Source organism: Dreissena polymorpha, chromosome 7 (assembly GCF_020536995.1).
Source record: "Dreissena polymorpha isolate Duluth1 chromosome 7, UMN_Dpol_1.0, whole genome shotgun sequence".
NCBI classification, from domain to species: domain Eukaryota; kingdom Metazoa; phylum Mollusca; class Bivalvia; order Myida; family Dreissenidae; genus Dreissena; species Dreissena polymorpha.
In genome coordinates, this window is record NC_068361.1 from 100,406,858 (window position 1) to 100,432,054 (window position 25,197).

The window sequence follows — 25,197 nt, forward strand, 5'->3', positions numbered from 1 at the left end:
GAAGTTGAATACTCATAAAATCCAATTTACGACATCTGGAAGAGAGAATGAACCAGCAAATGACTCCATGATAGGAACAGGTTTTACTAACTTCTGTAGACTTGATTTTTTACCATTGCTGAAAATCATTGCAGATTAATTACAGCCTGAATAAGCACGAGTTCTTTCAAAAGGTTAGTATTATACACTTTGCGTTCCGTTGACTATTTATTTACATAAAAGCGACAGTAGATGGTCTTATTTTCCCTTTCGGAGTAATGCAGGATCAAGATGAGTAAATATGTATCTTCGCTCACCAACGTTGTGGTGCTACGACGGGATCATTATACTGTATTTAACAATTTGAACGTCTGCATCCCCTGAAGACAGAAAAACATAGCATCCCATTTAAGTCAGAGTTGTGCTGATTACAGCAATCATGCCGGCCTTGTTTCTGTCACGAGACAAAAAGTCTTCCTTTTTAACATGAGCATTCTGTCTCTTTGCTGAAACTCACAATATGATTTACGTTTCTGGTGCGTTTTGTCTTTGTTATAATCACCGTCTTCGTAGCCATCGAACCCCACTGTCGCTTGTCCGTAATGCCTTTCACTGCATCTACATAAGACTCCGCTATTGCGTTATATGAGTCGCCCTTCTCCATGGTCAAGGATGCAGCAAAGTGCCACCATCATGCATCTGTTTCATGAATACAGTTCATCACAGCCTCACATGATGTGTCTACAGCATACTCTCAAATTGCCTGAGCGATCTGAGGCTTATCTGCTGTACAAAGTATGTTCTTGGCTTCAAAGAAGGCAGCAGGATGGGAGCTCAGTTCATAAGACAATACGACTGCAAGGGAAGGATCTCCATATTTTAACACGACCAGAAAACGCTGGAACAGAAGAGCATGATCAAAAGCACTGTCAGAAGCGATCTTAACAGCCAAGCTATTCCAAAGAGATTTGGATCTGCATTTTCTCGTGAATTTATAACCAAAGACCGACTTTCCTATGATATCTTTTATGATAGTTTTCCCAACCGCCTCAATTGCATGAACACATGTGACCCAGCCACTATCCCATTTACAATGTTTCTGAGAGTAGGGTCAGCTGTGTATGGTGATCAGGTTGTAATCTGTGTCTGCATTTTCTCTAGATCAGAAGAATCCCCTTTGATGCACACTTCAGTTGAGTATTTGTGTTGTGGAGTTGTAGTATAGGTCAGGTCTGTGAAATCCTGCATCGCACTGTTGTGCTCGGATGTTGCAGATAGGGTTCAAGGGGTTTGCATTTCCTCAGTCATTCCACTGCCGCGAGTTAGACCACATGTGCTTTATAAAAACATCTTCAATGTTTTCTCAATAACAAGATCACGTCTTAGCCCAGCCCAGCACAGATGACTCCTACAAACAACGTGAAAACCAATACCGAACTTTCGATAAACGTCCGGGTGCGTTTCCTCTAGGTTGCTTATTTGCTGCAGATATATGTAGTAATACGCAGATTGCAGGTAATGAATCCATTAGTAGCAAAGATGGATAGCAATTGGGCACTGCCTAATGCATCAACCAATACCCAGTACGATATGGCTTAATCAACACCCTTGAATTGTTAATCATAAGCTAATAATTCAGCCATACTTTGCTTGTCTTTGAGGTCTGGGCAATTTCATGTTTCTATTTCTCTGTATCCCTCTCAAGTTTGATCAAAATCGCATAACATATCATCTGCTAGCGTCGTTTTGCCCCTCAAAAGGGAAGAGTACAAATCCTTGGCATGATCCAGCAACATCTGAATGTCTGAATCTTCCTTGGTCATTTCTGCTGAAAGCTGGCTGTGTATGCACTTTTCAACAAGAAGATGGTCCTGTGAAGCCCTCTTGACAGCTTTTCGTGTCACAATGTGCACAATTGCATTACTCAATAGAGAGCCTCAATTATGTTTTTGAGAGCGGTTTCTTCCACGAGGGATCCTTTGCCCATCCCGCCCGCAAATTCATACGTTTATAAACATCCCAAATTCTGAACAACATCTTCAACTACTTTGTGGCGCATCAATGATTATTTCCAATACAAGGGTTGGTCAAACGTTACAATGGTGTGAAGGTTGTGGCAAGGTTGTAAACTAAGACTTATGTTGACAGAATGCACGCTTTGTCCCCATTGTACATATTAATCATAGGCAAGAATTTGACTTACAACATCCCAGGGTACTGGCTTTGCTGATGCAAGATACGCATCATTCCCTGCCAATTCAGTGTTGCCTGAAGCTGAAAAATATTGATCCTCTTGCCAAATCCAGAAATTGCGGCAGGTCCAAACTACGGCGTTTCACATAACAAGCATCACGTCAAAAGTAATGGACTTGCGGTCCTTATTATTGTGTCATTGGACGCCATGTGAGATTTCTGTGTAACATAATAAACTTAAACTATGTCTGACAATTGAAATGTGCTCTTTACCCCTTGAAACCTCGGTATAGACAATACAATCATCTAATCTGAGTGGATAGTTACATAGTTATGATCATTAAAAGGTTTTGATGGCCATCTTGGCGGCCATTTTGGGCGCCATGTTGGATTTGTGTGTAATATAGTAAACTTAAACAATGTCTGATAATCTTTATGTGTTCTTTGCCCCTTGAAACCTATTTATATCCACCAAAATAATCAAATTTGAGTGGATATTTACATAGTTATGATCATTAATAGGTTTTGGCGGCCATCTTGGCGGCCATTTTAGACCCCATGTTGAATTTGTGTGTACTATTGTTAACTTAAACAATGTCTGATGATCTTTGTGTGTTCTTTGCCCCTTGAAACGTATGTATAGACACCAAATCCATTAAAGTTGAGTGGATAGTTACATAGTTATGATCATTAATAGGATTTGGTGGGTACCTTGGCGGCCATTTTGGACGCCATTTTGGGTTTGGGGGTAATATAATAAACTTATACAATGTATGATGATCCAAATGTGTTCTTTGCCCCTTGAAACCCATACATAGCCATCAAAATAATCAAGTTTGAGTGGATATTTACAAAGTTATGATCATTTATAGGTTTTGGCTGCCATCTTGGCGGCCATTTTCAACGCCATGTTGGATTTGTGAGTACTATTGTACACTTAAACAATGTCTAATGATCTTTATGTGTTCTTTGCCCCTTAAAACTTAGGAATATACACCAAATTCATCAAATGTGATTGTATAGTTACATAGTTGTGATCATTAATTGGAATTGGCGGCCATCTTGGCGGCCATCTTGAAAAAACACTTTCCGGAGGTCCGATTGTGGTAAACTTTTAATATGTTTTAAAGAAGCTTCTACCCTACCAGGTTCAGTTAAAATACCTTTTGTAGAATTTTTTTGGTAGTTGAAGGTATTTTTTTCTTTCATATATAAACCCTACTATTTTGGAGGATCGCTAGTTTTTATGAAATTTTCTTTCAATTTCATTAATATTCATAGATATGCAAATGTACTAATTTGCATATTTAAGGGCAGATCATACTAGGTAATAATCATAATCTTCATTTTAACTCCAAACTTTTTTTCTTGAACTAATTTTGAAGAAATATTTGAGAATAATACTAGCTAAACTAGCTATTTAGTCAAAGCCTGACAGTTGCCATAGAAACAGCTCAATAATAACTTATAGCTGCCCAACTGCGATTGTTATCACTCATTTTGTTTCTTTATATTGAGAATACAATTAAAGTAAGATAGGTGTTGTTTTGCCCCCCTGAGTGGTACACCCCAACCCATCTGGCTGATAGACTATTGTAGCGGTTTTGGATATAAGTATAATAGTGATAGTACTATCCTCCACTGATTCCAGATGTTCTTATGATTATTTATTTAATTTTATATTATTGTGTATTCAACACAATCTTCTAGTCAGAAGATTTTTTATATTAAAATTGAGTCCTAATTTGCTTTTCTTTTGTATGTGTTTTATTTAAATATTGACATAGTTTGAAAGACAATTGGCAGTTTCTTGCAAAATATTCCTTACAAATGTTAATTTTACACACTTTCAACAGTTTTTAAAACCAACCAAACTATATCAAACAAACACACAATTTGACAAATGCCCAAGATATCTAGGTATGCGACACTTTAGAACAGAAATGTTTATTTTGAGGCAGAAGAGTGAATATATGATAAAACTAGGTTTGAAGATGAATCAAATTGAAAAAATTGGTATCAGAGTGTCTGGAATCGAAATCGAATCGAGCTGTTGGTGAATCGTTGCAGCTCTACATACAAGGCTCTAAACAAAATCCAGTCCAAACGGAAAGTGTTGTCCCTGATTAGCATGTGCGGACAGCACAGGCTATTATGGGACAATACTCAATGGGCATACATCCAACCCGATTTTACCAAAGCGTTGCTCAACTATCCAGTGTTCTCCAGAAAACTTTCCGAAGCCAGTTATATTTTCAAAGAAGCCGGCGACTAAGCAATAAAACTGGTGTATTTGCACCATTTCAATCAATATTTTGGGGATAGTAGACGGCATCAAGATATAATGTAACCGGGGAAATCTCCGGCTGCCAGTGCTTCCGAAGAACACTGCAAATATCACTATCATGTCAACAGCAATATTGTACTTATCATACCTGTTTAATGGCCAGCACTTGACCAGACTCCTTGTGTAACGACTTGTATACGCTGCCATAGGACCTGTTGTCACAAAAACAGAAATATGAAATGATCAATGGACATTGAAGTATACATGCTTAACATCACAGCTATACATAATTCATTTTAAATATTGTTCAGACAATATAAAGTCTTTTTGTTTATTTATACAAAGTTTCTTTAAAAAATATGGGCAAATATCCAAAAATAACAATAGTATTTTAAAAATTAAAGAAAAAGATCTTAATAAAGACAACGATTTTCAGCTACAGTTTACATACGGTAATGCCCATCTGATGATATTCAGCTAGCGATATTACGTCTAAAAAGCAATACCATTACCTCAAAAACAACCATACAATTCTAAAAAAACTTTTTTGTGCATGCTTTCATCACAGTTTTGTATTAAAGCACAGTCAAATAAATAAGAGAATGTGAACTGACATGAAATTAAGCTGAGCGTTGCCATGCAAAGCTCAACAAAATGTGAAAATGGACAAATTTAGATCTAAATTATAATATTATCTATGTCTGGTGCATTTGGTTTGTTGGATATTATTAATGCAAATTAATTTATTCTTCCAAGGCAGACTTTTTACAAGGCTTGAGATTTATTTACCTGTACTGTTAATTTTGGTCTAAAAAATCGGTCTGTTTAAAAACTTTTTTGTTTAAGTATTTCTGACTTGAGATTAATTTACTGTTGATATTGGTATAAAATAATCAATCCATTAATTTTTTTTTCTGCATTTCTGACTTGTTTCTTTTAATAGTAAGAAAACCCAATCATTTGGACAATGTACTTTTTAATATACTGTTTTTGGATTCATTTAATATTAATCAATGTCATATTTCCAATATTTCCAAGTTATTTGGAATTCTCTGTGCCTTTGAGGCAAAGCATTTCAGCTGTATAATAGGGCTTATGTGACACTGAAAACAAGCAAAAAGCACAAACATTCAGAGTTTGAAATGCAAACTGCAGCAAGCAATGCACACAATAATCATCCAAAAAGCAACAATTTGATGCAAACTTAAATCATTTCTACATTTAAATGAAATTGTGTACCAGATATTTTAACAAATCAGGCTAGTGTTACAGGATTGATTTTAAAAAGGTCAGTCTGAAGTCTGTGTGTAACCATGGTCAAAAGAATTTGGGTCAGTCTATGGGAAAAGGAGGCTTCATGCATGTGCGTAAAGTAGCCTGACTAGCCTGTGAAGTCAGCACTGGCTTATCAGGGACGACTCTTTCGGCCGAGACTGGATTTTTGCATTAAAGAGACTACTATAAACAAAAATGTTATACTAGCCCAATTACACCTTATTCCAACTTTGCCGGATTTTTCCAGAGTGCCCCTCAATTATTTTCAAACAAAGTTCAGGCAGTTCATATTGTCAGAATGCCACTGACTGGACAGAAGATAAATATACATAGAAGTGTTTTAAGAATCACTTATATATCTGAAGTTAATTTATTTAATACATCATGTTAATTGCATTACCTTCAATAACTATCAAGTCAACAAATACTTCAAACAGCTTCAAATATTACAGCCAAAAGCTTATTCATTAAATTATTGATGATATGAACTATGGACAATTATTCATTTAAAATCATATGTGTGAAATGCTTTGTCCACACTTTTCGCCCATTACTTAGTATCATTTCATATCAATACAATGGCTAACCTAGTACACAGACATCAGAATTTCGTCTCTTTAAAATTTGAGATACCAATTTACCCCCTATATTATCCTGTCAATACAATAGTTTACCTTGCAAACAAGACATGGCCTTTTACCCTCTTTAAAATCTAGATACCAGTTTACCCCTATATTCTCTTGTCAATACAATAGCTAACCACTTCTTACTAAAAACAAACACCATTTACCCTCTTTAAAATTTTCTCTCTTTAAAGTCTAGATACAAGTTTCCCCTCTACATTTTCTTGTCAATACAAATGTTTACCTTGCACATAATACATGACCAATTACCCCTTTGAAATATAAGGTACTAGTTAACCCCCTACATTTTCTTGTTAATACAATGGCTTACCCTTGGCCAATTTACCCTCTTTAAAGTCTAGGTACATCAACATTTTCTTGTTAATAAAATAGCTTACCTTGCATATAGGATATGACAATTTACCTTCCTTGAAATCTTAGATACCAGTTTACCCTCTATATTTTCTTGTAAATACAAAAGTTTACTTGCATACAAGACATGACCATTTACCCTCTTTGAAATCTTAGATACCAGTCTACCCTCTACATTTTCTTGTCAATTTACCCTCTTTAAAGTCTAGATACATGTAAACCCCCTACATGTACATATTTTCATTTATTTAATAGCTTACCTTACATAATTGCATACAAGAAATGACCATTTACCCTCTTTGAAATCTAGGTACCAGTTTACCCTCTACATTTTCTTGTTAATACAATAGCTTACCCTTCGCCCAGCTTGCCCAGTAAATCAAAAACTTCTTCGGGCGGTTTGGCTAGGTGGTCCTCACTCAGTTTCTTAAGAGATGTATCGGTAGAAGTCCTAATTGTACCAAAACATAAAACACCGGTCACTAGAAGTCAAAATTGTTCCACAATTTACAACACGGGTCACGTTGATGGCAAGTCAGTGGGCAAATTAAAACAGAGGTTACAAGCAGGCCAAAAAGCAAAGCATGGCTTGAGTAATGATCCATCTAGCCAGCAGTGCATGCATCAAGCTTAATCAAGCCCCATCCAATTCCCTAGCTCAACATTTTATTCCAGCCCTAGTTAACCATACCATGGTGCAGGCTTTTCACTCTTTTTGTATTTCATAGATTTTTTTGTTGGTATTTAAACGGAATTTTCAAAATAAAAAATTGTACCCTATTTACTTTTTCTGTTACCTATAAAGTGAAATTTTCAATTGAGCTAATAGTGAAATTTTCAAATGAGCATATCAAATCTGTTGCAGTGGCAACACTGAAAAGTGAATGCTGCTTTACATATCTTCTCTTTGTTGAAATAAATATCTGTTTGCATTTTGTCATAACAAATATGGCACTCTTCATCGCTAAACAAACCATTAAAAAATAATGGTACAAAGAATTTATCTTGATCTATATAGATAAAACATTAAAGGGTTCCTCATTTAATTAAATACATGACTTGTGTAGGTGCTGAGCCTTTCTTCAATAATCATAAGAAATATGCACACACTAATACACATGTATGCTTATGAATGAGTGGTACAAAGAGGTTAATAATATGCTAATTTTATGATATTCATGTGCCTGACATTTTATTACAACAGTTTTTTTTATAAGCAAATAGAAAGTACAACTAATTTACAGGATATAAGATTCTTCCTTGTTCCTTTAGACGGAACTTAGTTGTTTCAGACTTATAACATTTTTTCTGTAAATAAAATGTGTAGGATTTAAGACTCCCTTTTCGGTAGTAAATGATATTTATCATTGTGTTTAGATCAAATCAAACCAGAAAGCCGTGTGAGTGATTGTATTTCGAAATTTATTTACAGATCCATAAGCCTCTTCATGATTACATGAATACAAGCCCATGTAAGCTTTCAGGGGAATCATTTAATTTTGAGCCAAGTAGGTCAAATTTACCCTGGCTGCCTGGGTATTCAACACAGAAATAATTTGGATCCAATTAAAACAGTGCACAGTGGTCAATGAGACCTTAATGTGACAAATTTGGAAAATGAATCAGAAAGCAATGTGGGTAGAGGTTCAATAGACAAGCCAGACTGTACTATCTAATATGACACATAGAAATAAGTTACATGGGTGCTGCAGTCACCAGGTCTGAAAATGAATGGAGAAGACATCAACAGTGATGTTTTTCTTTCACAACTTTTGAAAATGATTATGGCAGGGATCCAATTCAATCAGGGCTTTTCATCAGGAAATTGGGAAGAGGCCATAGCCTTTCCAATTGGAAATTGCATGCAAGATAACTGCTCATTTTGGGAAGACCGTGTTTTTTCAATGTTTTTGAAACAGGGTCTTTTCATTGTGCAGAAGTACTAAAGTACACTGTGGTGCATTCTTAATTATATCAGAGCTCATTGCTTTCAATTTGGGAGATGCCCAATATGTCTAAGTAAAAAAATATAATTTTTTTTTTTAATTTACAATTTGGAAAATTCCTCTATCACTTTTGACAACAAAGACCTTATTTTCAATAGGGAAGTAGCCGAATTTCGGCCTGTTATATAAGGGTGAAAAGCCCTGTCAATGGATGCTGAAGTTTCAGCTATTTTGAGTCATGTCATAATAAACTATTTAATATTGTTAAGGAATTCACTGATTCTTTCAATAACTTCATAATCAGTCTAAACTTTAAGAAACCATTGTTTTGTAATCTTTTTTTTAATCAAATTTAAATATTGCTTCACACTAGCAACTATTTTAGCATATTATTAACTTGCAAACCAGTCAAAAAACGGAATAAAAACATCACTGCATTCGCTAGCATGCAGCGCACTGTTAAAATCACATGCGGTCAACAAGGTAGATAATTAACTAGAACGGGCTCCAATATATGACTGAATTCAGGAATGAAAATCAGAAGGGGCCTGTAAACCAATAACCCCGTAAAATTTATGGTGAGCTCTGAACTTTTCTGAGAAAACTCAAATGTTTTCCAGACAAAAAGTATTGAAAGAACAAGTTAAGTCAACCATTGCCAAATAGTTGGTTCCTATCCCTGTAAAATGTTATCTTAACTAAATTGACAGCATGTGCTTCTGTATGTTAACAATGCATAACAAGCAATGTACTCAAATATGCACAAGATAAAGGCAAGAAAGAAATGTACACATCTAAACACAAAGTTGTGGATGAAAGCATTACAAAATCTCACTCAAAATTCACCTCCAATATTTTTAATTAAACTAATTTTTACAATCAATTTGTAATACGTGCTACAAATATGTAATATATTCTACTATAACCATTCATAAATCAAAACAAAAATAATTTTAATATAGTGAATCTTTAAGTCGTAGTGATAACATTTTTAATTTGAATTTTGATAACAGTTTGTTTTTTTTATTTATAAAAAACAAACATGTCTAAATAACATGAGATTACCAGCATTGCGTTCATCCACGACATGACAACATTCCAAACGTCCACTATTCTTACCCTCTCCCTATTTTACAAATAATATCGAACACTTCATCTGGCTGCCGCGCCAAACTCTCGTCACTTAGCTTAGTAAGTTCACTGAAACACAACTATAACTGTCAGCTACACATAGAAATTATTTTTGATTAGCTATTACAATTATAGCTCTTAACCCTTTGCATGCTGGGAAATTTGTCGTCTGCTTAAATGTCGTCTGCTGAATTTCTAAAATTAGCATTTTCTTCGATTTTTTTCAAAGAATACTATCAGAATAGCAAACAGTTTGGATCCTGATGAGACGCCACGTTTTGTGGCGTCTCATCTGGATCCAAACTGTTTGCAAAGGCCTTCAAAATTCGGTTCCAGCACTGAAAGGGTTAAATTAACGATTCCGGCGCATGTAAGCTTTGACTGTGGTCACACAACCGCAGAGGTGCAATTTTCTCCTAGCTTTCCAGTTTCCCCTCACAGCGCAAGGCCACTCAGAAACTTAATAATTTTCTTTTTTAAAATAGCATGACATTGCAGTTTTTTTCAGAATTCGCCCCAAATAAATCAAATAAGGTCACAGGGCGGCCTATATTGATTGCTGTAGGGACAGGCACGGAAGTCACCAGTGTCAGCAAGTAACGGTCATCAACCATTGATTACGTTTATACATAATATATCTTAGTGATTGTAAATAATATTGTCACGATTTAATCTCATTTCGGTACGTTTAACTTTTATATTAACCAGTAAAATCCAAATACCGCCATGCGCTATCTAACACATAACATGCCTGGTTATCGAGCTTGTAACCTGATTTTATCACTATGTTTTTAAAAACAACATTAAAAGAAGATATTTTGTAGACATTTTGTAGAGCGTTTGAGTACATGTAAAGCGCTTGAGAGGACGTTAGGCGTCTGAACGACAACGAATTGTAACAATCATACGCAATGTCCGTGCGAATGGTTTTGTTCGTGTACAAACGAGATCTTAACAAGAGCTGCCAGAGGACAGCGCGCTCGACTATTCGAGTGCTTGACAGTATAACGTAAGCCACCATGGAGAAATTGTTCATATTCAATAATTTATTAGGCGATTTTTCAAACATAAAAAAGAGAAAAAAATAATATAAAAAAAAATTGGGGGGTAGGGGGGTTAAGAGGGGGTATAATGTGGGGTGTGGTCATTTATTAGACGATCTTTAAAAATACAAAAGGAAAAAAAATGTGTGAGGTAGGGGGGTGAGAGGGGGTATAAGGCCTTTAAAATTCAGATCCAGCGCTTTAAGGGTTAAATATAACGATACAATTATACCTCATTATGATGGCTACAATTTAAAGTACCATGGAGGATATGGTATATGTATCATTAGAGAAAAGATCACTGGGAGCTTAATAATATTGTTAACAAATCCTTCTCATTTATTGTATTGACTACTTTCAAAATTAAAAATAACTAGACATGTCTGGACTAATAATTGAGTACGAAAGGCAGGTTGAAAAGAAAGAATACAGTAACTAGTATAACGAAGAACATGTGACTAAGTATTATACATAAATTATACTCACAATATTTTTTAATTTGACTTCTTTTGTATGTGCTGTTTCAATACATTTAAGAACTTGTGATGATTTCAGAAGTCACAAAAAAACTGAAGGTCTGCCAGTGGATTTGAGACTGGCATATTTGAACTATATTTGCTCTTATTTCATGATATCAGGTATCTTGGGAATCTGTCATGGAACTTTGTTTCATATACGCAACTAATGCGAAAGACATTTTTTTTACACAGGACATGAGGCCTTGCAACTTTTGACTTATACAGGTGAGGACCTCAATAAATGTTAAGTCCTTTTTTAACGAAATAAACAGATGTACCCTTTAAGTCTATTACTCTCATTTTCACAATGAACCATTTAAAGAAAGTGAAGTGTCAATTTCCAAAGTACTTAAAAAAAAAGTACAGGAATGGATGAAACTTTATGATAGAAGGATATATATATAAAAGAAAATAGGTTTTAATATACTGTTCATCTGTATTGTCGCTGCAGTAACCTTTTAAACACATATACAAGGCATATACAACTAACCAAACTTTTCGTTAAATGTGATTTAAATATCTGAACCTCAATGAAGTGACCAAAAATGGGATTTTTTTTTCAAGTTAATTATTTGGTTTAGAATTGTTTATATTTTTAATGCTCACGATTAGTTGCGGTTTATAAAATTAAATATTTAAAAGCCCATCAAATGCCTATTAATGGCTGCAAGTTGATAGAAAAGTTTTCAAGATTTGTTGGTAGAATTTTTTTTAAGTCAATTGATCTCGAAAAAAGTTATTTATAAGTAATAAATTTCTTAATTATACAAAAAGCATTTTTAATTTTTACAATCTTTCTTGACAACAAAAAGAGAAAAGATTGCTGGGAAATAATGATACCATGAGAATATTGTGAAAATACAGAGCTCAAGCAGGGGATTGAACCCACGACCTCCAGAGTGCTATTCAGACACTCTAATCACATTGCTAGAGCTAGCCCTCTCATCCTCGCCAACATTATTGTGGAAATTTGGAGCTAAAGCTGGGAATTGAACCCTTGACCTTCAGAGAGGTAATCAGACATTCCAAACACGTCGCTAAAGGCATACATGCCATACGTCACGGATTGTCCGGGACAGTCCCGGAAATGAAGAACTTGTCCCGCTGTCCCGGAAATCTGTCAAATGTCCCGGAATTTACAAAATCCATATATACATGTACCTTATCTTAGGCTTAACTGCACCTCAAATCTGTGTATATCTGCAGCGCCTCCATGACAATGCCTACCCGAATAGGCAGACTACGCTACGCGTCAAAATCGATCAATTAACAGGGGTCCTGTTATCATATCAATTGTCTCACGTTCGCGGTCAAACCGAAAAGGCGGCATTGTTTAATGTGGTTGTTAATTGACTTTAATCTACTACGTCATTATTTCCCGCCGCGTAAGGGCAAAGGATAGTTGTTCACACATCTGAAGTCCAACATCGCTGAGTAAAAAATTAAAAGCAGTTTATGTTCGCACGTTTAACCGACAAAGAAGTTGAGTAAAAAAGTAAGCATATAAAAACGTCATCCTCCCTAGGTTTATTATTGTCTTGTTCTTAACCCCTAGTAAACATAACGTTAAAATAATAAGTGAATTTTAATTGCGTTCGCCATTTCAAAACTTTTTATTTATAAATGTTTTAAATGAATAATGGCGTATCAACAACTACGCGTTACATACCGGTCTTAATAACAATAACGCAGTGACGTCACCATCTATGTTTAGAACGCTTACACTGAAAACACTAGGCTTGTATCTAGTAACGGAAGTAGTAATGTTTAATTTGACGTTAATAGATTAAGTGTATTTCGGATAGGCTTTCGAACTTATGCAATTAACGATGCGAAACAAAAAAAAAACGTACCAAAAATGCATATGTCTATAAATATCGCTACATTTTATACATGTCCCGGAAAATCGGCAAATCGGCAAAAGTCCCGGACAATTTAACTCAATGTCCCGGAATTGGTCTGAAAAATTATGGCATGTATGCTAAAGGGCTAGCCCAACAGCAAGGCTGTTGAGAGTGACCTTAAATCACTACGAGAAAAGAATACTGATGCCAAACATAGGCGCTCGATGTCAAAGTTTTATTTATTTTATTTTTTTGTATATTTTTTTTATTATTTTGTTTTTAGTTACCTGTTGTTTATTATAATGCATACACATACTAAATCAATAAAAATCTTCCGACAGATCGTCTTCTTCAAAAATTTTTTAACTATGTACATTGATATTGACAAGGTAAATCACTTGCCATTTTCTCAAACAACAGAAGTTTTATTTCGCATAATTAAATCGCTGTCACCCAGCTCGAGTATAGAAATGCGAGCACAGGCTGGGAACCTCCCATAAAATAAATAAAACATTGACATTGAGTACCTATGATGCCAAATGTAAGTTTCAAATGAGTCAATTATGTATTTAAGTTACTAGAATGTTATTTATGAACAAAAGAGTTCTTATTTCACTACCCACAAATAATTGTTCCATTTTATTATATTTAAAATTACTAATCAAAAATGTATACCTTGTTAAGTCAAATTTAATAACATATCATATGTGCAAAAAAGGTGACAACACTAGGGCTATTAAATCACTTAACTTGCATTTGAAACCATCAGGCTTCCTGTCAATGAATTAGGCCATCCTGTACATTACCTAATATGATGGTAGACTGCAATAATACAGGTCATTTACTTAGTTAAAACTAATTCAACTCTAGTCTAACACAACATGACAGGTTCTTGTTTTGGTCCTTAAGACTTGAGATCGTCATAACTTACCTTTGATTTGACATTTCGCTATCTTGTTTCTTTCATTTATTATGTGTATTTTTAGCGACAAATGTCGCAAAGAATGTTAATGTGTATTGACAATTAAATATCAAGGAAGTTCACTTTTCTTTTGCAACCGGAAGTTGCGTACATAGTCTCTAATAGAGAATCAATCTTTAATAAGAAGTTTTACAATCTTCAAACTAATAAAATAACGAAAATATTTTGAAATACAAATATTGACGTAAAAGGTTTTTTAGCAATATTTGTAGTTTAAAAAAATGCTTTGTGCAGTTGATTTTCATGCACAGTCACGTGAATGTCATGTGACAAAACAAAATGGCTGTCGCACCGAAACTAACTCCAATTCTAAATATTGAAAAGCTTTCTGAAAGAGTAATACGAATCTTAGGTTGCAATCCAGGCGATTTCAGACTTCAAGGCACAAATACCTACATCGTGGGAAAAGGCAAAAAGTGTGATATATTACGCTACTTTGCTATGTTATAGGTCAAAAGATAGGACGTCTATATATCAATAATTATTGTCCTTGTCGGTGTCACAAATTGACACAAGCATAATTAAAAAGACGTATTGTTAAAAGTGACTCTGAACAATATTGTATAAAATGTGATACATTCGTTATTCATGTGTTGGTTATCTAACTAATGGACTGCTGCAAGCAATACCTATTTACTCCTAACTGTCACTGTCGGCCTGGATACTATCATGGACGAACCATCTTTCGAACCTCTTAATTTTTGACACGTCAATTTGACTCAAATTTAATATTGAAAATAGTGAAACATATTTATAAGTACTCTTTTTGATTAATAACTTGTTTCTTCATGGCTGGCAACTTTAATTGCTATGTAAATCCTCTTTTGATAACAGATTTTTGCAAGTTTCCAGCACATGAATATCATGTAAAACTATCATAGCCGCCCAAACAACGAGTACCTGCTTTCGAACCCTTAAGTGTACAACATTAAAAATAAATAAGTCACCTGTTTTGACCATGGTCACGTGACTTATTGCAGCAGCGGAAATGTGTTTATTGTCAAGCATTGTTGAGAACAAAAAAAAGACCATGTTTTTATAGTTTTTAAGAAAAATCCTTCTATATGTAAAAAGCATCAAGAAATACAATGATTTTTTATGTTTTATCTACTTATTCTAACTGTTTTTGACATATTTTCTTTGATTTGCCGCTACGAGCGAGTGGGCGTAAACAAATTACTTATACGCAAAAAAAGGTGATGTAATGCGCGAGCGCGCATGCTCATAAAATGTAAACAAATGAAGGGTTCGAAAAGAGGTGAGGTTCGAGAAGAGGTACTTTAACGATACTTAACTTAAGTGTACTCCAGGTATGGAAAATATACTTTCACATACCCGGCCAATATAGACTATATCCCAGTTGTATCCACCCCAAACATCTATTTGAACAAAGCCTGCCTCGATATTCTTTATTCAGTAGGAGTTTTGATTATATAAATGTCATTTTACAGATTATAGTCATTTATATGATTATATTAAGTTTGCAAAAAAACAGACTACAGCGACCAATTGAGCAAAAGAATTTCCTTGTACATTTCAGCATATTTTCTGTACCAGGGGTACATTTAAGTATACTCAAGAGTACCCGGGTAACATTGACCCAAATATATAAAATAAAATTTGACAACCTATTTTTATACAGCTTAATATTTTCTATTTTGTCAGATAATGTGATTTTGCTTGATATCAAGTTTGTTTCAGGCGGATATTGATAGACACTGGGGATTCTGACAAGCCTGAATACATCAGCAATCTAAAGAAGGTACTGAAGGAGCACTGCTGTGGCATACAGGAGATTATAGTCACCCACTGGCATGAAGACCATGTGGGAGGTGTGCCGGACATTCACAAGAACATTCTCACAGAGTCAGTTCGGGTGTCAAAGTTCAAAAGGTTTGAACAGCAGGATGAACCCATTTCTCCAGTGGAATACACCTTTGTTGAGAACAAGCACATCTTCAACACAGAAGGAGCCACTCTCAGGGCTATCCACACACCTGGTCACACAGAGGAACACATGGTTCTGTATCTAGAGGAGGAGAATGCAGTGTTTTCAGGGGATACCATCCTGGGAGAGTCCACTGCAGTGTTTGAAGACCTCCACAGTTACATGGCATCTCTACAGAAGATCTTAGATCTGAAACCTAGCAGAATCTATCCAGGCGAATATTTTGTATATCAAATACAATTTCACACCCAGTACGCTTTTGTACAAAGATGTCTTATTTACTAAAACTTCTGTTTTATTCACATCAACTGATCAGTAGCATCCTGTCACTTTTTCCCTTTAATAACGAATATATGAATTTTGTTATGCTTAAACAATTGTCTTGGTCACATGGATTTATTTACCCACAGTTATTTCAGTTAGTATGTTGATCATTATTTTGGTATAAAGTTTTGAATTGTATGTGCATTGTATAGAGAAAAGAAGTGAGACATAATAATGTTATATGCCTGGCAATTTTTTTAAGATGAAACGTAGTTGTGAAACTAATGTGGTGTCTGTCATATTTAAGGTTTTAGGATAAGTTTAAGTTATGACTGAATAATGAAAAATAAGCAGCATTTATGAAATACTAGACATTCAAACAATATCAAGGAAGTCAATAACATTGAAAATTAAGAAATCATAGAGATTGATGCCAAGCAGTCATGCTTCTTTGTCTAAACAGTCTTAGTCTTAATTCTTCTTAGTCTTATTATTGTAATGGAAATATGCTCTATGACGTTTCATGTGAAAGGCCCCAGACATATGTTATAAATTACAAGGCTTCTTACTGACCTCAAACGATGTGGTATAAGAGTCAGTAAATGAGTCGCGTTCTGAGAAAACTGGGCTTAATGCATGTGCTTAAAGTGCAGTCCGCCTAGGTTAATCAGGGACAACACTTTCTGCCTAAATTGGATTTTTGCTAAGAAGAGACTTCATTTAAAAGAAAAATGTTAAAAAAGCGGAAAGTGTTGTCCCTGATTAGTCTGTGCAGACTGTACAGTCTAATTTGGGATGACTTTTTACGCACATGCATTAAGCCCAGTTTTCCCAAAACATGACTCAAATTAATATTGGGGAATAGCATTTTTTACTACCCTGTATCCCACTGTGTGAGGTAAGAAAAGGACCCGTGAAATAAATTTATCTTACTGAGTACCATTCTTTTTTTTCAAGCATCAACATTATAAAAGAATAAAAGTTATACTTTATTGAATAAGTAATCTAGTTCACTTCTTTGATGTTATTGAATGTTACTGACATGAAATGAAAAGCTAGTGACCTAATAAAAAAACAAAAAAACATGGTTAGCATCTGACTTGGCTTTGCGATTAAAAACGCAGTACAGTATTCTGCAGGATTTTTAGCTCATCTATTTTTTGAAAAAAAATTATGAGCTATTGTCATACCGTGGCGTCAGCCTCTGTGTCGGCGTCCGGTTAAGTTTTGTGTTTAGGTCCACTTTTCTCATAAAGTATCAAAGCTATTGCAATTAAACTTGGTACACTTACTTACTATCATGAGGGGACTGGGCAGGCAAAGTTAGATAACTCTGGCATGCATTTTGACAGAATTATGTGCCCTTTTTATACTTAGAAAATTTGGTTAAGTTTTGTGTTTAGGTCCACTTTATTCCTAAAGTATCAATGCTATTGCTTTCATACTTGCAACACTTACTAACTATCATAAGGGGACTGTGCAGGCAAAGTTATGTAACTCTGACTGGCATTTTAACAGAATTATGGCCCCTTTATACTTAGGAAATGGAAAATATCATTAAGTTTTGTGTTTTGGTCCACTTAACTCCTAAAGTATCATAGCTATTGCTTTCAGACTTGGAACACTCGCAAACTATCATAAGGGGACTGTACAGGACAAGTTGCATAACTCTGGTCGTCATTTTGACAGAATTATGGCCCTTTTTTTAATTAGTAACTTTGAATATATGGTAAAATTTTGTGTTTTGATCCACTTTACTTCGAAAGTATCAAGGCTATTGCTTTCAAACTTCAAATGCTTTCAACTATCATGAGGGTACCGAGTACCTGGCAAGTTGAATTTTACCTTGACCATTGAATGACCTTGACTCTCAAGGTCAAATTATTAAAAATTGCTAAAATTGCCATAACTTCTTGATCATGATCATATTTGATTGATACTTTGACAAAACAACTCTTACCTGACATACCACAATAGACTCAAACCATCCCCTACTCCCCACCCCAGAATTCCCCCCCCCCCCCCCCCCTTGAAAAAAAGTTTTATTTTTGTTATTTTTTTATTTTTGAAATATCTAATAAATGACCACACCCTCACACTATACCTCCCCACCCGCCAATTTTTTGTGTGTAACATGGTTAAAAAACACAAATATTTATTTTTATTATTTAATTTGGAAAACCGTCCAACCATCCCAACCATCCCGCCCAAGAATCCCCCCCCAAGCAAAATTTTTTTGTGTGCATTTATTTGCTTATTTTTGGAAGATAATGTAATAAATGACCACACCCCCACAATATAAACCTCTCCACCCCACCCGTCCCTCCTTGTTGATTGAAGTATTGAGATAGGTCCCTTGACCTTTAAAAAGAAAAATAGATGAGCGGTCTGCACCCGCAAGGCGGTGCTCTTGTTTATTATTGTTTGCGTTTATTGTATAGGCTCATGCTAATGCAGGGTTAGCCGTTGGGTTTTGTTAACAAAAAAATTACATATTAAGTTACTTAGTGCTGTCTTACATCAGAACGCATAACTTGGTATTTTGTTCATTCTCAGTTACAATAATTTATTGTGTCCTTTTTGTAAAGTAATGCATCTGAAATAAAGTATTACTTGGTATATACAATTGTATGGCTTGCACATTTGTTTCGGAGTAGGTTGCCTGAGAGGATCCTAACAATGATATCATTTTTTGCCCAAAGTTCCCAACTTTTCCAAACATAATTGCAGTTAATAATGGTATTAATGTTTTCAGGGCATGGAATAGTGCTACAAGATCCAGTGGAGGTGATCACATATTACATCAAGCATCGACATGAAAGGGAGAAACAAATCATTGCTGTACTGGTAAACTCAACAGCTGATTGTATGACCACCCTAGAGATTGTTAACATTGTCTATCAGGTTTGTATTTCTAAAAGTTCTGTTTTAATTATAGTAATTTGAACCCCTCCCCCTCCTCCTTAAAACCTGTGTACAACATCCATTTTCAATGGCTGACCCGCTGTGGTCCTCAGTGTAGCTAATTATATTACACACCTGCAACAGAACACTCAGCCATTGATCAGTTAGAATAGTGAAGTTACATCTATGCCCGACACCTATGCAAGTTTTATCCTAGCTAGACATCTATGCAAGTTACTTCTCTAGCCATACATCTATGCAAGTTACTTTCTAGCAATACATCTATGCAAATTACTTTTGAGCCATACATCTATGCAATTTACTTTCTAGCCATTCATCTATGCAAGTTACTTCCAAGCCATACATCTAAGCAAGTTACTTCTCTAGCCATTACTATATGCAAATTACTTCTCTAGCCATACATCTATGCAAGTTACTTTCTAGCAATACATCTACGCAAGTTACTTCTCTAGCCATACATCTATGCAAGATTCTTCTCTAGCCATACATCTAAGCAAGTTACTTCTCTAGCCATACATCTATGCAAGTTACTTCTCTAGCCATACATATTTGCAAGTTACTTTCTAGCAATACATCTATGCAAGTTACTTCACTAGCCATTTATCTATGCAAGTTACTTCTCTAGCCATACATCTATGCAAGTTACTTATCTAGCCATACATCTATGCAAGTTACTTCCCTAGCCATACATCTATGCAAGTTACTTCTCTAGCCATACATCTATGCAAGATACTTCCTTGCCATACATCTATGCAAGTTACTTTCTAGCAATACATCTATGCAAGTTACTTCTCTAGCCATACATCTATGCAAGATACTTCTCTAGCCATACATCTAAGCAAGTTATTCTCTAGCCATACATCTATGCAAGTTACTTCTCTTGCCATACATCTATGCAAGTTACTTATCTAGCCATACATCTATGCAAGATACTTCTCTAGCCATACATCTTAGCAAGTTATTCCCTAGCCAACCATCTAAGCAAGTTACTTCTCTAGCCATACATCTATGCAAGTTACTTTCTAGCCATACATCTATGCAAGTTACTTCTTTAGCCATGCATCTATGCAAGTTACTTCTTTAGTCATACATCTATGCAAGTTACTTTCTAGCCATACATCTATGCAAGTTACTTCTCTAGCCATACATCTATGCAAGTTACTTTCTAGCCATACATCTATGCAAGTAACTTCATGCATAGATATTTATGTGGGATGATAAATTACATAGCTGTAGGCTAGAATACTAGCATTAAGAAAACTAAGATGTCAACCATTAATTGTTTCCTTTCTACTTCAATATGCAGAATGATTTTAATTTCTCTTATTATAGTAACCCATTTTCAAATTGTTTACTTTCATTATAGGTTTAGTGCTTTAAATGTATATTAATTTTATATTCTGGACAAACTCATGCAAAAGATAAATCCATGTCTTGAATAAAGTTCTTATTCATAACAGAAGCACTAATTACATATTTTTAGTTCCAATCCTATCCTATTACTTGACTAGAAATAAGAATGATCCATTTGTAGGGTTTTTGCTTCATCATGGATAACTACATGTACAAAGATGTTTGCAAGGTTGGACTAGCATCCTAGGTTACTAAAGAAGATACTAAACTATTCTTTTTTGCAGGATATAGCATCATCTTAGGTAACCATTGATATTCAAGATCATAAACTATTACATTACAACATATTTAGGACATTGCTGCATCTAAGTTTACTACACTAGGTTCTAAAGGAATCAAGGATTGCTATACTTGATCCTTTACTATATAAATTTTTCATTTTTGCAGGGTTTTGGTATATTCTAGATTTTTATGCCCCCCCTTTGAAGAAGAGGGGGTATAGTGTTTTGCACATGTCGGTCAGTCTGTCCGTCGGTCTGTCTGTCCACCAGGTGGTTTCCGGATGATAACTCAAGAAGGCTTAGGCCTAGGATCATGAAACTTCATAGATACATTGATCATGACTGGCAGATGACCCCAATTGAGTTTCAGGTCACTTGGTCAAAGGTCAAGGTCACAGTGACTGGAAATAGTAAAATGGTTTCCGGAAGATAACTTAAGAATGCTTAGGCCTAGGATCATGAAACTTTATAGGAACATTGATCATGACTTTCAGATGACCCCTATTGATTTTCAGGTCACAAGGTCAAAGGTCAAGGTCACAGTGACTCGAAACAGTAAAATGGTTTCCGGATGATAACTCAAGAATGCTTACACCTAGGATCATGAAAGTTCATAGGTACATTGATCATGACTGGCAGATGACCCCTATTGATTTTCAGGTCACTAGGTCAAAGGTCAAGGTCACAGTGACTAAAAACGTATTCACACAATGGCTGCCACTACAACTGAGAGCCCATATTGTGGGCATGCATGTTTTACAAACAGCCCTTGTTATAATTGATTCTTATTTTGCCTTTAAAGTGTTGTTTTAGACTTTGGACCAATTTTATATTACTCTACCAGACATTAGATAAGCCCATTCTTCCATGTTTTGGCACCAATCCTGCACATATATACTAGATCTCTAGAGTAGATCCTAAACAAATCCTTTCTGGTAAGATTTGTTCTAATTCTAGTAAGCAAATATGCTACATGCAAACTACTTCATTAGGATTTAGCATTTTGCCAAATCTTAAGTTACCTTTCAAGATTCTTATATAAGATACTGCTGAATTTTGACCATTAGTTTACTGTACTATAAAATCCCTTACTGACCCTTTAAGAATATTGTTCTAGATGTTTATATAAAAACTATTATATTGTTGAGAGGATTTGTTTCCTCTACTTATTATATTATAGTATATTTATAAAAAAATTCCTCATGAAGATTTTTATAACAAACTATTACATTATTTGCAGGGTTTGGCCCCAGGACTGGTAATGGCTGCCTGTAAGAATGCCTCTCTCCATCTGGATAAACTGGTGAAGGACAAAGTTGTAGGTATGTATTGTGTGAGACTTGTACACAGTAAACAAAAATAATAAAGAAAGAATGTCTACATGAATACACATGCCTGAAAATAACAACAACAAACAAAGAAAGAAAAAGTGAAAGTAAACACATGGTATTACATTTTTATGAATTTTTTGTATGCCCCGTTTCAAAGAAAAGGGGGTGTATAGTTTTCGCACTGTCCGTCAGTCTGTCAGTATGTCACACTTTTCGTGTCTGCTCTCTAATTTAAATAGTTTTTATCCGATCTTAATCAAACTTGATCAGAAGTTGTATCTAGACAATATCTAGGTCACGTTCGAATATGGGTCATGCCGGGTCAAAAACTAGGTCACAGGGTCACTTAGTGCATTTCAATAACTAATATCAAAGCGTTTATTGGGGGCATATGTCATCCTATGGAGACAGCTCTTGTTTACAAACATATGGTCTTTCATGAGAATGTAGGATGTAAGAGAAGGCTCTTTTTGTTTTAACAAGTTAAGTGAATATTTGAAATCGATTCGATATTTTTTTTTGCAGTTTAATATTATGTTCAAAATTTCAATTTGGGGAAAAAAAAGAATATATTCTCTCATAAATTATATATTATCAGCACTAAGATAAAATGCTGTGATACAGAAATTAACAAGAAATAGGATTGCTATGGTTAAAGAAATTAGTGAAAGCTATCAGATTTTGTTGGATCCTGCCATATGTCAAAAAGTACTCAACTTTGGTTGTTGGAAGTTGTTTTGTTGATTAAAGGTCATATGGGCAATATGCATGTATTTAAGTTTTTTGTCACATTTAATTTGTGGTTTCTATGGTTAGAGAAATAAGATAATACAGTCCGAACAATCATGTTCCTGGATTGCTAGGGTAACATAAGTAAGCGAAAACTGTCTAGAAAACCTGGACACTGCAATTAGTCAGAAAGTCTTTTTTCTTGATTGATGAAACACGGTATGTTGATAGTGCTCCATATTGGTAATACACACATTATTTCATTTTTTTTGATCAGACAAATGTGGTTCTATGGTTACAGAAATGAGTGGAAACTGTCTTTAAAGGGGCCTTTTCACAGATTTTGGCATGGATTGAAGTTTGTCATTAAATGCTTTTAATTGATAAATGTTAACATTTGATCTACAAAGCTCCAGTAAAAAATCAAAAATAAAATTAAAACAGAAAAAAGTAACCCTCTACATGGCTCGAACCACTGACCCCTGGAGTCCTGGAGTTAAAAGTCTACCACTTAGACCACTCGGTAATCCGTGCTCATACAATGACGGATGTATTTTATACTTTATATAAGCAATCCTTGTAGTTTCACAAAATATAACAACAACAACAACTCTCCAAATTATTCAATCGTTTCGCGTTGCCACCCTTTATAATTTTCAGGTTTTTAAATCGTCAAAAGACGCATATAATGGCTATTTTAGAGCATGGTAAATGTTCAGTATAACGGTTTCCTAGAAATATCAAAACTTAAAAGAAAATTTGCGAATCTGAAACAACTTTTTTTTAGATTTTGTCAATCTACCAAAACGTGAAAAGGTCCTTTTAAAATCTGGATTTTGCGAAAACTAAAAAAAGTACTAAAACTAGGTTGATGAAACTCCGTATGTGGATAGATGGCTCATATGGGTAATATACAAGTTATTTAAGTTTGTATGTCGTTCAGAATATCATGTGGTTGATAATGAGATTGAACAAACGTATGGATATCTTGTTGGTACTCCAACAACATTTAACTAAGACTACTAGGTGACTGCAGCTGTTCTTTGAAAAAGCTCTTGTTGAAATAGTGCATCACATTACATGCATTTAAATTAACATTTTTAATAATAATCAAAATAAAATGTAGGCTTTGACTTTTCTAATACTTTAAAACCATGTATGCATTTTGTTATGCTTTAAATTATATGAATTCGCTAAAATTTCTGAAGTCTTAATTCTATGTCATTTATTTTATTTTTGTTTGTGTTCATTTTCAGAACGTATTGATGAGGATGGTGAACCAAAATGGCGGCTACTTCGAGCAAATATCAAACCGAGTTTATAATCTGACTATATTTTAGTGATAATGATTTAATGATAATGTTGAAAATAAAATCTGAACAATTTTCAGTTTATATGTTTAGATCAACTGTTTATCAAACCGTTTGAGATGTACGAATAGTCTATGCTGGTGTTTGTCTATGTCAGGGTAGCACAACGGTTGAGTTTTGCATGCAACAAATCCATATCTCTGTTTGTCCTATTCAGTTTAAACTAAACACATGTTTTCGTGTTCATTGGGATAAGTCGAAATCCAAGGCTTCTTACTATGACATGCTGTTTAGCAGAATTATACCCTTAAAAGTTCAGGTAAAGGATCGCGTACATGTTACAATTCCGGTTAAATAAATACATTAGATTGGAGGCAGGTCATATACCGCGGAATGAACTATAAAGTCATCTTTTTGGTACAACACAATCAGATTTAACAAAACAATTTGATAACAAGATATAATAAAGGCATACTTAAGACACACACACACATGCAAACAAAAAACAGCACAACACATATTTTACAATTATTATGCTCATGACGTCATTATTAACACGTCAAATATCATGTACATTTCCTCTACAAATGAAGCGTCGAAGCTATTATATTTAACTATTTCTTTTTAAATGGGGACGAAGAGGTATGATAACCAGAAAAACCCAGGTTACTGCCATATCGTTGTGTAATATATCAGGCTCGTCTAAGAATAAAACATCGGCAAGCCTCTCCGTTCTTTTATTTTTAGCCTCACCTGATATTTTACATAACAATATGACAGTAATCTTGTATACACATATGTATCAAGAATTTTGTATGCTATATAAGGTGAAAATAAAATTTTACACTAAGCCCATATAAAGA

At 34.7% G+C, this 25,197-nt stretch overlaps 2 protein-coding genes across 7 annotated transcripts in view; one reads left to right on the forward strand and one right to left on the reverse strand.

Annotated features, from left to right (window-relative positions):
• The window catches only part of LOC127839198 (serine/threonine-protein kinase 3-like), a 53,916-nt gene extending 39,632 nt beyond the window's left edge, over positions 1 to 14,284 (reverse strand). For 4 of the 6 annotated variants that reach the window (XR_008030202.1, XR_008030201.1, XM_052367470.1 and 1 more), the window contains exons 1-4: positions 14,143 to 14,284; positions 9,795 to 9,875; positions 7,085 to 7,180; positions 4,608 to 4,671 (exon numbers count right to left, since the gene is read on the reverse strand). Coding sequence is in view for 4 of the 6 variants with exons in the window: in XM_052367470.1 (XP_052223430.1) it covers positions 4,608 to 4,671; positions 7,085 to 7,180; positions 9,795 to 9,875; positions 14,143 to 14,156 (255 nt within the window). In the remaining 2 variants the exon portion in view is untranslated. The remainder of the gene's footprint in view (positions 1 to 4,607; positions 4,672 to 7,084; positions 7,181 to 9,794; positions 9,876 to 14,142) is intronic. The other 2 variants (XM_052367471.1, XM_052367472.1) reach the window with 2 other exon arrangements.
• A 147-nt stretch (positions 14,285 to 14,431) lies between these two features.
• Positions 14,432 to 24,409, forward strand: LOC127839201 (endoribonuclease LACTB2-like). Its single transcript, XM_052367475.1, has 5 exons — positions 14,432 to 14,609; positions 15,895 to 16,355; positions 19,161 to 19,309; positions 22,205 to 22,286; positions 24,281 to 24,409. Exons 1-5 carry the CDS (start codon positions 14,473 to 14,475, stop codon positions 24,346 to 24,348), a joined length of 897 nt encoding a protein of 298 aa, XP_052223435.1. The 5' UTR covers positions 14,432 to 14,472; the 3' UTR covers positions 24,349 to 24,409.
• The last annotated feature ends 788 nt before the right edge of the window (positions 24,410 to 25,197 follow it).

Coding starts and splice junctions, on each gene's coding strand:
- LOC127839201 (XM_052367475.1), top strand. CDS start 14,473: ATGGCTGTCGCACCGAAACTAACTCCAATTCTAAATATTGAAAAGCTT. Junction 16,356..19,160: donor ACCTAGCAGAATCTATCCAG/GCGAATATTTTG, acceptor TAATGTTTTCAG/GGCATGGAATAGTGCTACAA. Junction 22,287..24,280: donor GGTGAAGGACAAAGTTGTAG/GTATGTATTGTG, acceptor GTTCATTTTCAG/AACGTATTGATGAGGATGGT.